This window comes from Hyperoodon ampullatus, assembly GCF_949752795.1.
Source record: "Hyperoodon ampullatus genome assembly, chromosome: 19".
In the NCBI taxonomy this organism is placed as follows: domain Eukaryota; kingdom Metazoa; phylum Chordata; class Mammalia; order Artiodactyla; family Ziphiidae; genus Hyperoodon; species Hyperoodon ampullatus.
Genome location: NC_136932.1, coordinates 20,515,625 through 20,531,705, shown reverse-complemented (window position 1 = coordinate 20,531,705; position 16,081 = coordinate 20,515,625). Strand labels below are relative to the sequence as shown.

The 16,081-nt window shown below is 58.8% G+C and overlaps 1 protein-coding gene across 1 annotated transcript in view; it reads right to left on the bottom strand.

Moving 5' to 3' along the window:
- SDK2 (sidekick cell adhesion molecule 2) overlaps window positions 1–16,081 on the bottom strand; it is a gene marked incomplete at both ends in the record, with an annotated part of 262,629 nt that overhangs the window by 6,922 nt on the left and 239,626 nt on the right. The window contains 6 exons of the mRNA XM_079725138.1: window positions 1,940–2,066; window positions 4,614–4,752; window positions 5,033–5,173; window positions 6,458–6,622; window positions 11,175–11,300; window positions 13,964–14,125. Of these exons, the coding sequence (XP_079581264.1) occupies window positions 1,940–2,066; window positions 4,614–4,752; window positions 5,033–5,173; window positions 6,458–6,622; window positions 11,175–11,300; window positions 13,964–14,125 (860 nt within the window). The remainder of the gene's footprint in view (window positions 1–1,939; window positions 2,067–4,613; window positions 4,753–5,032; window positions 5,174–6,457; window positions 6,623–11,174; window positions 11,301–13,963; window positions 14,126–16,081) is intronic.

Genomic DNA, 16,081 nt, shown 5'->3' with positions numbered 1-16,081 from the left:
TCACGAGTCCCTGATCTTATGCATCTTAGGTTTCAGAGTACATAAACCCAACTCAACTCAACCCAGCCCCAAATCAAATCCAGAACCATCCCTAACGCTGCAGGTGGAACTCCGGGCCTGGGCTATGGTCCTCGGTTTGGGCATTCTGGAACCAGGAAGCCTCCTTTCTCTAGGGTATGTGCTCCCCGAAGGGGTGGCTGGTTCCAGGATGCTATGGAAACAGTTTTCAAATGATGGGCTTGTTCTGAACATATGAGACCAATAGCTAAATGGAGGATTCCGGGTACTCTGCCACCCTGGGGTAACTTCTGAAGCAGGGTGCTCTTGAGATAGGAATTCTTCTCCCAGCAACCTCTTCAAGGCTGGGGGACCCTGGCATGGCCTCAGGGACCAGCTCTGTATCCCATGTGAGGGTCCTCCAGACTCTTGCAGGGATGGCCACAGAAAGTTCCGGAGACATCGGGCAGTATCGTCTGCACTCAGGTGGCTTACTCTGAAAGGTCGGGGCTGAGCTGATGAGGGTGGATAATCATGCCCTCTGCAGAAGGTCAAGGGGGGCTGAGCAGAGCAACCCTTCCACCAGGCACCACGCTGCTCTCTCCACAGACAAGGAGTGGGGCTCAAGTAGCCCTTTGTTACCACCCCACGGGCACAGGGGATCCCTTTATCTTTTTGAATTTTACCTTGGGTACCTACAAGCCAAGTGCTCATCACCATCTTTGGGGAGAAAGAAAGAAAAGTCATGCTTTAGGAAGCATGGCCTTGTAAGTCCCCAGTATGGATATGGCTGCAAAGAGTTAAATATGCATAACAAGATGCCATGACGTGAATCATGTGAGTCCCCGTGTAACCCAGGCTAAGCTGGGGTCTCTGTCCCTGCCAGCTCTGAGCTGGGGTGTCAGCTCCAGCCTCCCTGGCTCTGCCAAGTCCAACAGTAACCCTGGCTGAACAAAACAGCAGTGAGCAAGAGGCCCCCGGTTCACAGGGCCGTGACTGGATCCCAGGCTTGCTGGCACATCCTGCCCGGCCAGCAGCCCGGCTCCCTGCTGGCACCTCTTCCTTCTCATCCTCTCCCAGGACCGGGCAGAAAGGTCCAGGGCGTGGGACACGGTAGCCTTTTGCTACCCCTTCCTCGGCAACCGCCAGGCTTGGCCAAGGCCGAGAGGGCTGGGGTAAGAGGCTGTCACATCACTTCGTTGGAATACACTCAATCCCCTCTCCCTAAAGTCTGGGGCAGTGTCCCCGCGTGGCCACCTAAGGGCAGCCTCTCTAAAGCTCTGGATCTCCTAAAGGCACCATCCCCTTTTCAATATTAAGAGCTGGCATTTATGGAATGTAATCTCAGCAACTCCTCCCCACAACCCCATGAGCCCATTCTACAGATAGAGAAACTGAGGGTCCAAGACGTTACTTAGCACACCCATGATGCCCGTGGCTCCTAGGCAGCAGAGCCAGGATCCAGCTCAGGTCTGAACCTCCAAAGCTTAACGCTTTAACGGTCTACACTGCTTTCCATCCTGGGGGGTCCAGGGCACCCAGCCCCCCATTTCTGGAGCTCATTCTGACCCCGACTAGCTAAGTTCAGTGGTCCTCTGGGCTCTGGCAAAGCAGGGCTGCTGTGTCAACCTCGCTCTCCTCGTCTTCATGATCCTTTGCAGCCCAGAGCTACTGAGGGACGGAGCATGTGGGGTGACCCTTGCAAAATCCAGAGGGCCATGCTCTTGGGAGTTCCAGGGACCCCACTAGCCCAGGGTGCAAACTCTGAGTAGAGCTCGGGAGGTGGCAGTTGGCCTACACACACCTTCCGGATAGTTTCCTGGGGCCCCTTGGCTTTTCCGGCCCGTAAAGGAAAGGAGGGAAGGAAGCGCTGGGCAGGTTCACACTCTGGGGTGGGCTCTTCACCTCCCTCTCCGGGGCGCCTGGCCCTCCTGCCCCTCACCTGAGAGTCAGAGATTTCCGAGGGCTTCTCGGTCAGGCTGCTGCTCTCGGCTGGGATGAGGTCGTTGTACTTGGTGACGTCCTCGTCGGAGTAGTGGAGGCTGCCCGGGCTGGGCCGAGGAGGAGACCTAGAGAGTGGGAGCCGTGGGGGCAGAGCTGAGACCCGGCCTCACTCACAGCAGCCTCCTCCAGCCCGGGAGGCACAGGGGAGCCTGGAGGCCCTCAGACCGCTCTGTCCTGTGTTCCTCCTTCCCGGGTCTGCTTGTCCGGCAGGCCTGGGCCTTGCAGAGGAGGGCCTTGGGCTGGAGGCCCTGCCTGGGGCTGGGGACGCTCCAGGTCTTGAAGGCCTAGGACCAGCCTCCCAAACCAGCTCAGGGAAATGGGGGGCTCGGGGAAGGAGAACCTTGACTCTAAGGCCCCAGGCACTGGGAGCGCTTGGCAGTGAATGTTGCAAAGCAATTCTGGGAGCCACTGAGACCTCCTGAATCAGAATCTCAGGTGAGGTCTGGACACCTGCCCTGCACACAAACTCCCCATGTGACTCTTAAACTCACAAAGTGAGCTTCTGAGAGTTAACACAGAGGATTAGGGAATAAAGGAGACTCATGGCCTCCCTCCCTCCACATCTGCTCAGAGACCAGAGATAGGCTAAGTCACACACCTTGAAAATTCAGCCCTAGAGAAAGTTGTGCGTTTCCCAGGGGCTTAGCTCTGAGTCATCTGAACAAACAGTCAGGACAGGGCGCCTCCTCGGGCACTGAGGGTGGGGTGCATGAGAGGGTGGGGGACAGGATGGGGGCAGGGGAGGCTGGCTGGCAGGCTCCCAGGGGCCCTGGGCAGGTGGCTGGGGTCCCCCATGACTCTGCCCTATTTGTGTCTTCTCAGGGTGGGGTGCAGGGGAGCCCTGCCCAGGGCCTGATGCCCCCACGATCTGCCTACCCTGCTCCAGGAAGCGTTTATGGCACCGAGGCCCTGAACCCCAGCTGTCCCGCTTGGGCTGGAGGCGGTTTGCTGCCGAAATGCCACTCTGAGAACAATCTGGTGGCCTGGGACTGTGTCACAAGCAACCCCCGCTGCTACCTCCAACCTCTTGTACTATATCTGCATGGATTTTATTCCAATCAACAAAGCTGCATCCTTAAACTACTTAAGAGTAAGATGGCAGAACAAGCAGCAGCTTCACGCAGACAAGACAGGCAGAAAAGGACAGTGGCAGGAGGGAGAAAACGGGGTGCCAGGCTAATGAAATCTTGGCGACATGCAGGCTGAGTGGGCGCTGATGTGTCACTGTGATTGGGTCAGGCCCCTGGAGCCTGGGGCTGGTTTGGGGGCCACGGACTTCTGTGTATACACAGCGGGGTAGGGGCCGCAGCGTGTGGACACCGGGGGGCGTGAGAGGCAGGCGAGGCCAGGCTGTGGGTGAAACGTCCTCTTGTTCCATGTGGCAGGGCCCCAGAGCCTGGCCGGCCACTGCGGCCTCAAACGGCTCTTTCTTTGGAAAGCTGGCTTTGGCAGGGGATGAGAGCAGGGCTGGCCGGCCTGCACACCCTTCCCGCTGTCCTCCCGCTGAAGACACATGTCGCTCTTCCTTCCAGGCCCAGACAGAGGGAAGCTTTGTGAGCTGTGCCTGGGAGAAGCAAATCCCCCCACTCCCGCGGGCACCTCCAAGGAGCCGGGAATGTTAACAGGGCCGAGGCTGGAGAGAGGAGCCCCTGGGCCGCAGCCCCAATGCCTCCCGCACTCCCGGGAGCCTGACACTGCTGGGTCAGTCCGGTGAGGCTCACATGAACCAAAGCAGCTGCCCCTGCCCTTGGATACAGGCAGCCTGGCCCGCCGCAGCGAGCGGGGCTAGGAGGGGCTTGGGGCTGGAGAGGTGTCAGGAGGAGACGGGAGCTGGACAGCTTAGACCTTCCCTGGTTGGCCGCTCTCAAGATGCTGCCCTTTGGGACTTCCCTGGTGGTCCAGTGGTTAAGACTTAGCCTTCCAATGCAGGGGGTGCGGGTTCGATCCCTGGTTGGGAGCTATGATCCCACATGCCTCGCGGCCAAAAAACCAAAACATAAAACAGAAGCAATATTGTAACAAATTCAATAAAGCCTTTAAAAAAAAAAAAAAAGAAATCTTAAAAAAAAAAAAAAGATGCTGCCCTTTGAGGATGCTGCTGAGCCTGTGGACTTGAGGGGCAGGTGGGAGAAAACTGTCTACAACTACAGCAGGTATGAGTAGGTACCCGGGGGAGAGGGCGTCCACACTCTGATGGCCCTCTCTTTCAGGAAGGAGGACAAGTTAAGGCGTAAGCAGTCATGGGGGGACTCCTGCCTGGCCCACCTTCGCTAGGCGCATCTTGGCTTCAGGGCCAGTAACTCACGGCTTCAGGCCTGTACTAGGAGCAGCCGGCCCCACACAGCAGTCGGTGGTTTGCAGAATTGTGCAAGTGATTTGTATTCTGCTGTGTCTGGCACAAACCCTCTGTACCCACCTCCTTGTGACCTTCTCCCCAGCCCCTGTGGAGCTGCCTGGGCCCGGCTCTGTCTTCCTCGTGACCATTCCCAGTGGATGCCGCTCCAGGACAGGGCCCTGCCTGCTCTGTGGCCCCCCCCGGAGTGCCCCAGTCCCTCGGCACAGCTGGCCCCCAAACCTCCATTCCCCGGTCCCCCACGCAGACAGCCCACTACCTGGTATACAGGCCGTTCTTTCGGCAGAAGGAGTTCTTGACGGAGAGCCGCCGGTTGTTGAGTTCTAGGGCAGGAAAACTGCTCTCATCCAAGCTCATCATCTCCCCATGGCCCAGGGCACCAGACTTGGCACTGTTCCCTGGGAAGGGAGAGGGTGGGGATTGACATCCATCACTCACTCCATCCCTTTAGACCAGGTGGCCTCCCCGCCTCCCCCACGGCTGGGCTGCCCCCCTTCTCTTGTTAGGGTCGAAACCAAAATAGGAGATGGAGATTGCGGGTAGGAACCCTAGGCTGCCACCGCCCCCCCCACCATCAGAGCAAGTGCATTTCCAGGAGAGGGAAGACCCCGCCCTTGCCAAAGGGGAGGGAGCCACGCGAAAGTCCCGTCCGGCCAGGAGGGCTTGGTGCCAGCTCACCTGAGTCTGTCTTCTTGGCATACTTCTTGCTCTGGCCTCGGATGATGAGCACAAAGACCAGAAGCAGGATGAAGATGAGGCCGACGAGCGCGATGACCACCAAGAACCACCACTCCTCGTAGAAGGGGTTGGCTTTCTGGGCTGGAGCATGGAGTGGGTGTCAGGTCCAGGACCGCTCAGCTCCGTCCTGCCTCCAAACCTCCTGCTCCAGCTGGGACCCTACCACCTGCTCTCACACTTCATGGGTAGTTGGGTCTGTGCCCTCTGAATGAGGTAGAACCTAAGGTTGGTAGGGACGGTTTCATCTCAAGGGCCAGCTCTGACCAATCAGTAAAGTGCTGCCTGGAGGGCTGTTTTGAGAAAAGTTCTGAGGTCGGTTCTAGACTCCCTAGGAAAGAGTGCTGGGATTGATTACTGATGTCTGCTAAAGACACAGGCGGGAGGACTGGCAGCGTGTTTGCTATCTTTCCTTTCTTATTTTTCCTTGCCACCCGTGGCCCAGGGGCTACCTTGACAGACAGACACCAATGTGGTTGGAAAGGTGATTGCCTGGCTTGTGATGGGCCTGGGAGAGTTTCTCCCAAGGTTCAGTTGTGACAGAAATCTTTTTCTGGTAGCAGAAGGCAGGGGGAGCTGGGAGGGTGGAGATGAGTGGGTCTTCAGAAAGCCTTCTCCAGGGAGACTCCCCTTCCTCCAAAGCCCCCAGTACTGTGCTCCCTGCACCCGGCCGGTACTAATCCATGCTGCTGCCTGACAGGGGCTGGCTCTTCTGTTTCGGTCTTGAAGTGTTTACTTCCCATGATTTGTTTCTATCAGGGCAAGGGTGAAACTTGCCTGGTGAGTAGACATTTTGAGTTATATTCCTGCCTCGAGGGAAGAGGCCTTGGTATTAAAAGTGGTTAGTGGTTAGTGGTTAGATTTGGGGCCATGGGTTTCGATACTGGCATCCTCTGTGAGCTCGGAGACAATGGGAAGAGAAAGGCAAGGAGGAAGGGGAGGGATGGAGTCCTGCCCCATCGGGGAGCTGCTTGCTCAGGCCTGTGCTTCACAGGCTGCTGGCTCTGTTTTGGGGGGAGGTTTCCACGGAAACACGCAGTTTATGGCCTGGTGCCCTTGAATCTCCCGGGTGACAAGCTCAGGGAGACTCTCATCTTGGTCCCGCTGATTCATCCTCAAGCCCACTGGGCCCCCCACCCAGGGCTTCTGGAGTCCTTGAAAAGGAACCCAAAAGACCCCTGGCCCCCAGCTCCTTCCAGAGTCGAAGGCTGACTCAGGCCCTGGCCCAGGGCTCTCTGCTTCAGAGAATTGAAGCGGTCCCCACCCCAGTCTTCTGGAGCTGCTACCTCTCCTCCTTCATCCCTGCCCCAGACTCCACCACAAGGCTCTTCAGTGGGGCACCCTCACCCCTCCCCCGCAGGCCAGTACCTGGCACAGACTGGGAGGGGCTGCTGGGGGTGCCAAAGCCGTAGTCGTTGACAGCGATGACCCGGAAGTCATAGCTCACGCCGGGCTTGAGGATGTCCATGCTGAACGTGTAGGATGTCACCTCCTTGGGGATGTCTTTGATGAGGATGTCCCAGAGCCCCTCGTCTGCAGGGGCACAGAGAGGAAGGTGCCCATGAGGAGGGGCCCTGCCCGAACCTAACTGGTGCTCCCTGATGCTGGGGCCTTCTGGGTCTGCCCCTCCGACACTGAATCTCCCGTTCATGGCACCCAGTAGGTCCTCAGGAGACATTTTTTAAAAAGTATCTGACCTTTTTATTTTTTCTTTCCCTATCTATCTATCTATCTATCTATCTATCTATCTATCTATCTATCTATCTATCTGTCTGTCTAGGCTGCACCGCACAGCTTGTGGGATCTTAGTTCCCTGACCAGGGATTGAATCCAGGCCCTGGCAGTGAGAGCGCCGAGTCCTAACCACTGGACGCCAGGGAACTCCCTCTTTTTAATTAAAATGTCCGTAAAACATTAAAAAATGTATAATAAAAAAATGTATAACAGGCAGAAACTCCTTTAACACCCAACCCGATATCATCATCCAGAGAAGGAGCCTCACCATTCCGGCACTTTGTGCAGAAGAAATCGACAGATCCGTTTCCCTGTCAGTAAAACATGCTGGTCAGCATGCTTTCAAGAGGCTGCCTAATATGTTATCATAGGGGTAGACCCTCCTTTACTTAACCAGGCCCCTATTTTTCTGATCCCCCTTCCTATTCAAAACACCCACAGTAGTGGCATCAGACAAAAAGAACAGGACTTTTTAACACTCGCTGAGGTTCTGGTCAAGTTGCCTGGATGTGATGGGGCTCCATTTGGGAGCAGAGATCTGAGGAGAAAGAGGGACCAGTGAGGGCTGGAGGGGACTCCGTCCGCTCTCCCCCTATACCCCCAGCCTTTGAGCTCCTGACTTCACCTTCAGGCCTGTCCCCCTTTGTCTGTGGCTCTCTGGGCCTTGTCCTCTTGGGACATAATTCATTTCCACCTGCTTCAAAAGGAATGAGCGTTGCTGCCCATGCAAGAGAAGAGGCCGGAAGCATCCTCCAGGGCCCAGTGGCATCCTCCACAGATGTTCTGTGTGGGGCCCATGGGGCTGGCCTGGCTTGGGGAAGAAGGTGAGTCCTCCTGCTTGCGTGAGTGCGGGGCTGATTCAGCAACCCAAGTGTCAAGCCACTTGGGCCCTGGACGGGACCCGTTTTCACATGGGCCAGGTGTCCAGAGGTCTCAGAAGGGCCTTGGTGGGCTGAGCGCCCAGGTCTTCCAACCTGAGCAGCCTGCAGGTCATCCAGGCTCCCGCTGGCCTGGACCAGCTGCCACAACATGTCCTCCACTCCGCCAGCTTCACTGTCCTTCCTTGTCTGCTTCTCAACTCCTTGGCGTAAGAGCTGTCTTTCTGGCCCACAGGCTGCTCCCAGCTCGGACATCCCCAGGGGTGGATGGATTTTGTTTGTTTCCTTCCCCACACTATTTTTTTTTTTTTTTTTTTTTTGCAGTAATGCGGGCCTCTCACTGCTGTGGCCTCTCCCGTTGCGGAGCAACAGGCTCCGGACGCGCAGGCTCAGTGGCCATGGCTCACGGGCCTAGCCGCTCCACGGCATGTGGGATCTTCCCAGACCAGGGCACGAACCCGCATCCCCTGCATCGGCAGGCGGACTCTCAACCAGTGCGCCACCAGGGAAGCCCCCCCCCCGCCACTATTTTTTACAGATCCACCCAAGTCAGGAATCCCGGTGGAGTGGCCGTAACTCCATCATTTCTGAGTGTTGGACCAGAAGTGTGGTGGCACCTGTGGAGGCCACCTTCCTGCCGTCCCGTCTGGGTCCCTCTGCTTGAAAGGCAGCCGTGGCGGCCCGTCTGCGTTCTGCTCTCCTTAGAAGGCTCCAGGGTCCTGAGCCTTGGCCTCATCTTCCTTCTTAATGATTTGTTTTTGGGTGCCTGCCTCATACACATCACATCTTTTTGTTGACTGTCTCTTTTCCTCCTGCTAGGCTGTGAAATTCCTCCAGGGCAGGGATCGTGCCTAATCTGTCTTTGTAGCCCAGCACCCACCACAGGCATACTTGAAGTGTTTTTGTGTTTTTTTCTTTTTCCTCGGTATGCGGGCCTCTCACTGTTGTGGCCTCTCCCCTTGCGGAGCACAGGCTCCGGACGCGCAGGCTCAGCGGCCATGACTCACGGGCCCAGCCGCTCCGCGGCATGTGGGATCTTCCCGGACCGGGGCACGAACCCCTGTCCCCTGCATCGGCAGGCGGACTCTCAACCACTGCGCCACCAGGGAAGCCCTTGAACTGTTTTTGAATCAGTGAGTGCAAACCTTTCTTCCCTGGCCTTTCCATAGCATCATGAAACATAGGCCCCAATTTCAGTACCGCAGGCCCCAAAATACAAGTATTGGGGTGCAAATCCATTTTCCTCCTGTGACTTTGAATTCTCTCATTCACCCTTGATGACAGGCAAGTGATGATAACAATGATGATGATCAAACAGTGACACTCACTCCTTATGAAGCATCCTGGTTCCAAGGGCTTTACTGGCAGCCACAGTGAGAAGGAGGAACACTTGTACCCATGTTACAGATGAGGAAACTGAGGCTTGGAGACAGCTGAGCTCATCCTCCCAAGGTCACAGTGGCAGCGCTGGTGCTTCAGCCTTGAGATGTCTGATCTGTCCTAGCGCTGAACTCCCCTGCATGCCCAGGATGGTGCTGACCAGCATCAGCGTTTCCAGGTGGGCTCGGCCAGGACCCCGCTGCCTCCCAGAAGCTGGGGGCCCCGGCCTGCTGTCTGACCCTCCTTGTTGCTCCCCACACAGGAGCAAGGGTGGAGCCGGGGCGGCGGGGCCAGGCCAGAAGCTGCGGGAACATCATGCTGTGTCTCTGGCCTACAGCCCTGGGAGTTGGCCCGAAAGAATCCCTCCCTGGTCTGCAGTGTCTGGCTTCTCATGTTTAGTTGGTTCTGCCCAGGAGGAAGCACAGGCGATGCAGGCAGAGCCAAGGACGCGAGCGATTCCGTCCTGAGGAGGATGTACAGCCGGGGGAGAAGCACGGCATTGCTCTCGTGTCCCATCCTCCTCACCGCCGTCCAGCCCCGTCACCAGCTCTCGGGTACCACCCGCAATCCCCGCCCTTCAGGGGGTCCCGGCTTGACCCTTCCTCTGACACTCAGTCCTTGACCCCAACTGTGTGCGCCGAGTCGCGGCCCCCAAACCTGGAACACCAGGTCCTCTGCCGGGCCTCCCAGGGGGATGCTGGAAAATCCACAGGGCTGAAGTCCAGGACCAACATTCCGTAGCCTGGCGTCCCGGCAGGCCAACTTGGATGGAAACAACAGGCACAGGCCCTGGTTGAGAGAAGCACGCGGAGGTCTCCCAGCCAAGGCAGCAGCTGGCCCTGGAGGGCGAGGGAGGGACCATCTGGAGAGGGGTGGGAGCCAAGGCTGCGTGTATCTTCCGGCTACACGTTGGATCTGAGCTGCTGGATGTAATAGCTATTTGCGACTGCAGTTATTAGCCCAAGATTAAGGCAATGACAGGGTGGTAGCGGCTTCCTGGAACCGCTGGAATGAACTATTTGCTATTGAGATGTTTAGCGCTCAGCCACCCCGCGGTATTAACCACGTGGCTGGGATGTGTCAGCACCCCATTAGAAGTATTAGCTACTGAGATGCTGGCTTCCCATTCCGATTAGTATTTGCTATTTGTGCTGGAGCAACGCAGTCTTTTTGTTTGTTTCTCAACTTCAATCACCTAATCACAGATCCACGGAATACCGAGAACAAGCCTCCAGCCTGCGCTGACTCTGGCACCTCTGATTAATTCAGAAACCTAGCAACGGAGGGAGCTGGCCTGGCCGCGGCCGGGAGCTCCTGGGGGTAAGGGGAGCCGGAAAAGCAGGAGCAGGTGTCACCGTGACCGTGAAACAGGAGCTCGGAGAACAGCCCCCTGCAGCGACTTATCAACTGCTCATCTCCTGATGGCTTTGGAAGTTCTTGTGATTCGATTTCAGGCTTGAGAGGAGAGACTGGGACATTATAGGAACTGCAGTGACAGCCACAATAGCGGGGACGAGCCTCAAAGAGGCAGCTGGGTCTCCGGGGGACAGCCAGCCTCCTTGTGGAGCACTCGTCAGTGGGGTCGTGTGGAGGACACGGGTGTTCAGCCGATGGGAGCCCAAATCTTTGTTCTCTGGCTTCTTTTTTTTTTTTTTTTTTTTGCGGTACGCGGGCCTCTCACTGTCGCAGCCTCTCCCGTTGCGGAGCACAGGCTCCGGATGCACAGGCTCAGCGGCCATGGCTCACGGGCCCAGCCGCTCCGCGGCATGTGAGATCTTCCCGGACCGGGGCACGAACCCGTGTCCCCTGCATTGGCAGGAGGACTCTCAACCACTGCGCCACCAGGGAAGCCCTGTTCTCTGGCTTCTTGGATGACCCCTACATGACTCGGTCCTCACCTGGTGATAAGCGCTGTTCTCCGGGGCCTCCTGGGTTTTCCTTAACTAAGGGTGCAAGTCCCGTTTCCCACTCGTCCCAGGGCCACCTCTAGGTTCACCTGGGGGAGCACAAGCCCCTTCTCACGTGACATCAGTGCCCCAAGTGGATGGACTCTGTGCCCGAGGGCAAGCCGGCTCAGCCCGGGGGGGACATACCTGAAGGTCTGGCCTCTATGACGTAGCGGGTGATGGGGCCTTTGCCGGGGTCTCCGCTGGACCAGTGGATGGCAATGGCCGAGCTGTACCGCACGATGATGGGCACTCCGGGCGGTCCGGGGGCACCTGCGAACAGCGCACAGTGGGTGAGAGGATGCGTGGGGGCCAGAACAGGCGCCCAGCCTGTCTTCCTGAGCTCCAGCAGGAGGTGCTGGATGTGAAAACCAACCTCGGCCAGGGGCTCCGGAAACCTGCACGTGCCGAGGCCCAAGGAGTGCATCTTGGCCAGGCCTGCTGGATCTGACTTATTCTCTGCCAGGTCACCCAGAGCTCCTGCACTCCAGGAGAGGTATATGTGACGATGCCAGAAAGGTTCCCAGCTGCATTTGCTTTAAGGCTAGGCCAGAGAGGAGGCCAGGGCTACAGGAGGATCTGGAACCTTTGCGTCCAACAGGAAGAAAAACCTGGCCCCACTGCTGGCTCTCCTGGGGTGACAGGTGCATCAGGGCAGCCGCCCGTTAAGTCGGCCACGCGGGGTGCTGGCCCCAGGGGCCAGAGCAGGAGACAGACGTTAGCCTCCGTGGGGAGAGGAGTGAGCCTGTGCTATCTGCTAAGCGTCCTGTACCCCTTCTTCCCTGGGCTGCCCTGCAGCACCGGCTCCCACTGCCCCCAGGGCCCCTGTCTGCTGTTCCCCACGACACCTGGAGCCCTGTACCCCCAGGGCCTGGCACACAGTAGGTGCTTCCTAGGTGCTTATGGGACGAGGGAGGGAGCCAGGGAGTGAGGGGGTGGGTGACTGGCTGGCCCGGTGGCCCCTGTGGACGCCTGCGGGGAAAGGAGCTGAGAGCCCAGCTTCAGACTGAAGATCCTCCGGGCCTGTGAAGGCTTGCAGCCAGACAGCAGGCCAGACACTCACTACCAGAGCGTGGCGGCCCATTGCCCAGCCCGCGTCCAGCACTGCCCGTGACCTCAGAGGGCCTCACTGCCTTCCTTCCTGCCCCCCTTCCCCACCTAACGAGCATCCTGCCCACAGCACAGGGCAAAGGTGGCTGAGGGATGGAGGGCGTGGGACACAGCCCGAGGGACATGTGAAGGGTGGGGCAGGGGCCCTTGGGACCCTGAGTTCTCATTCCACACAGGACAGCACTCGTGGCTGAGAGGAGCTGTCATCTCCTCCTGGACTAGAAGCTTCCAGCATTTCCAGCATTGCCCAGCCTGGAGGGAGGAGGACGCCCAGCTGCACATCCGCCCTTGCTGACCCCTCCTCTGTCGGGTGGGCGCAGCTCAGTGCTTTCTCAGAGCCCCCTCCCCCCAGCTCTGTACCGCCCCCCCTCTGGATCCCCCCGCCACAACCCTGGGTCACGTCAAGCCTCCGGTTAGAACCCCCTATCCTCCAGGAGGCCCTCTCCTGTCCCCATGCCACTGCTCTGTCCTTCTTGTCTCTGACGGCTCGCTTCCTGCTTTTGTCTCCCAAGGAAGCCAAGCTGGCTCAGGTGAGAGGTGCTGGGGGCAGGGGGGGAGGCTGGGGGCAGGGGGAGGGCAGAGGCAGGGCAGGGGGCAGCTCCCTGGCAATCTTCCCCCTGCAGCCCTGCAGGCTTTGTTCCCACAGGGCCCAGGGGCCAGAGAGCTTTTCTGCAGAACAAGAGGCAGGGAATAGAAAGTGCCCAGTAAGAGAAAGTGAAGGGGGGCCGCCTTGAACTAGTCCCTGGGCAAACCCGCCAGGCAGGTGAGGCAGCCTCGGCAGGCCCAGCTCTCCCTGCAGCGGCTCTCCCAGCCCCCTGCCGAGCTGGGGCCTCTGAGCTGGGGCCTCGTCCACTCCTGGCTGATGGGCGGGGAAGACAGGGAGGAGGGATTTCAGGGGGAGTCTGGGGTGGGCTGTGTACTTTCTCCGAGGGGGAAGTTCAGAGTGGCTGGGAGGTGGATTCTATGTTTGGGACACGCTGCATGGGTGACAGAGACGCTGGGGAACTAAGCCTCAACCTCAAGTGGCCCTGAAGAATTCCCCCAGCCTGACAATGACCCCAAGAGGCATCGCAAAACCCAGACCAAGCCACTCGCTCCTCCCTGGTCCCCGGTGTTCCCCTCCCTCCCCTCCCCTCCCCCCAGGCCCAGCGCACAGGGCCTGGCCTGTAACTGCCTGGCTCCTTTCTTGCCCTGCCCCCAACCCTGTCCCTCTGTCACCTCTGTCTAGGAAGGATGCAGCCAGCAGGTGCCCCCTGGCCCTGGCCAGTGTCATCTTCCCAAGCCTGAAGACCCCCAGAGCGTGGGTTCTCACAGTGGGTAGCAAAGAGCTACCTCAGCTCGCGTTCAAATGCACATTCCCAGGGGGGCTGCACAGAGATGCTGAACTTCCTGGGACCCAGAAATCTGTACTTATCACAGGAACCCCAGGGGATCTGACATCAATGGCACCTTGAGAAACACTCCAGAGCCCGGCAGGCCTTCCCTCACACCTGGACACCCATCCCTTCCCATCCTGCTCTGCCACAGCTTCAGAATTCTGCAGATGCCGGTCTGTATTCCCATGCATCCATCTGAATGGATGACTTCACCCCCATGAAGTCTCCTGCAATCTCCCCCTTTAAATGCCCCCCCTTCTCCTCCCCCCTTCCTCCCCCCAGGCCCACCCTGTACAACCCCAGGGACCCACATGCTCCACCAGAGACCCCGTCTTGCTCAACTCTGCACCCCCAGGCTCCAGCACGGCTCTGGGCACGCCCTTCCGCCTTGGGGGGCTGAACACCGTGTATGGAGACAGCAGCCCCCGCGTCCGCCCAAGGCTCCCCTACCTTCTCCGGGGCCCGTGGTGACGTTGGCTTCGATCTCGGGCCCGTAGGCGAAGGTCTTGGCTCTGATACGGAACCTGTAGGTCATGCCCTCCGCCAGGTCCTTCACCTTCAGCCACAGAGGGCTGCTGTCCTTCACGTCCACTGTCACGATCTTACTGACTCCTGGGGGAGGGGGGACACACAGCATGTAGGGCCGGGGGAGGCCATGGGGAGGAGCGGCGGGCCCTGGCCAGGGGCTGCACCCCTTGCAGTCAGGCTGGGACAAGCACCCTTGGCCACACAGAGTGTTTTCCAGACTGCTCTCAGAACACAGCCCTGCAGGCTGTTCTCAAGAATATATATGTACTGCCTGCCTGCCTGCATGTCTGTTGACTGAAAACCCAGAGGGTCCTTTAGCATCTGGAGGGAAAAAGCAACTCACCATCCTGCTTACTTTAACCACTGTATGCCAATCACATTTCACCCCATTTATGGTCCCCCTCATCCCATCCCATAGAATTCAAGTCCCAAGGATCATCTTCCGGCGAGTGCTTCTGTAAAGACACCACCGTCCAGAGCTGGAGGGGACACCAGTGCAGCTGCCCCTAGAGCCCAGGACAACCTCGGCTCCGCCTGGGCTTCCTCCTTCCTCCTGTGCCAGCAAGAGCCAGAAGCCCACACCCTGCCCTCCACCAGCTGAGCCCGCCAGGCTCTTCAGGGCAAAAGGGAGGATGCTACAGCACTCCAAATCTCGGCAACTAGAGGGGAGGCCTGGATGGCTTCCAGGAGGTGAGAGTTTGCGCGCTGTGACTCCCAAGTCAAAATCCTCCCGACCGCCAGCCTCCCCAGGACCGGGTTTCCTCTCTCATGCACACCAAGCAGCTGGTCACCCCCAGGAGACAGGCTTTGTGGCCAGCAGACCCCAGAGCTGCCTAGGGGGTCTCTGAGCATGTCTCCTATCCTGGCTTCGCTTTATTTTACTGAGTGAGGGTATCAATGGCATCTTAGGCCAGGTGTTACGAGATTAAATAAAATAACAGAGCATCTGGCTCAGGGTTGGGGCCCAGTGTATTGAATGAATGAAGTCCTGATGGACAGAAAAGTGGGCGATCTCGAGGGGCTCCCTGAAGGAGTGATGTACCCGTGGGGTCACGTGGTGATGTGCCCTGGGACCCGGAACAGCAGCCCTGGGTACCTGGCCCCTCGACTTTTCTGAGCAAACCCTTCATTGGCCTGGGCCTCGGTTTTCCCTATAGGAAAGCAGGGGTTGCTGCATCCTCGTGGGGCCTGTTTGCTGGACTGAGGAACAGACAGGCAAGGTGACCATGCCTCGCCAGGTGTGGATCCCCTGGGGCCACCGCAACAAGAGCCGTCTGTCCCCCTGCGTCCCATCCCCGTGACCTCTGTCCTCTCCATCCTTCCGTGGGAGAGGTGGCCCCTTTCCTGCGTCCTGCACCTGACCGTCCCTCTTCCTGGGGCCCAGCTCCCCCTTGGGACCTCTGGACCCGGTGAACTGTTGGCACGCAGGTTGGGCCGGGAAGACTGAGGGCCATTGTTCCCTCGGCTGACCCAGAACTGCTGGCCGCCTCGGCTCCCAGGGCTCCGCCCCTTGTTCTGGTCAGGCTCCACTGTCGGGGAGGGGTGACCCCAGAAGCGGTCACCTCTAGCCACCAGGGTGCCACCTGGTAGGCCAGCCATACCCCCAAGGCCTCGCTGGGCTCTGGAACTGGACATACGCCACCAGGGGTGCAATCTCCTTCCTGCCTTTCTAAGCAAACAGCAGTAATCTTGGCCGGTGGGCGGCAGCAGGTGGAGGGGCCCAGGAGTGGGGCAGGGTCCCAACCGGGGCCTGGATGGACGGGGCGGGGCTGGGGCTGCAGGGAGGGCACTGAGGAACAGGGCTCAGGGCAAGCAGGAGGGAGGCTAGTTGCCAAGCAACAGGCTTGAGCTGAGGTTCCCAGAGGGCAGCGGGGCTGCAGTGACTCCTGGACTTGTGCACCTTCCTGGGGAGAGGTTCCAAGGCTCTTATCAGGTTCTCAGAGGGGTTCCTGACCCCACGAAAGGCAGAGAAGAACTAACCCGGAGGAAGGCTGAGCCCCTAAGGTTGGCGGGCACATGTAGGATAGGACCATCGGGGGA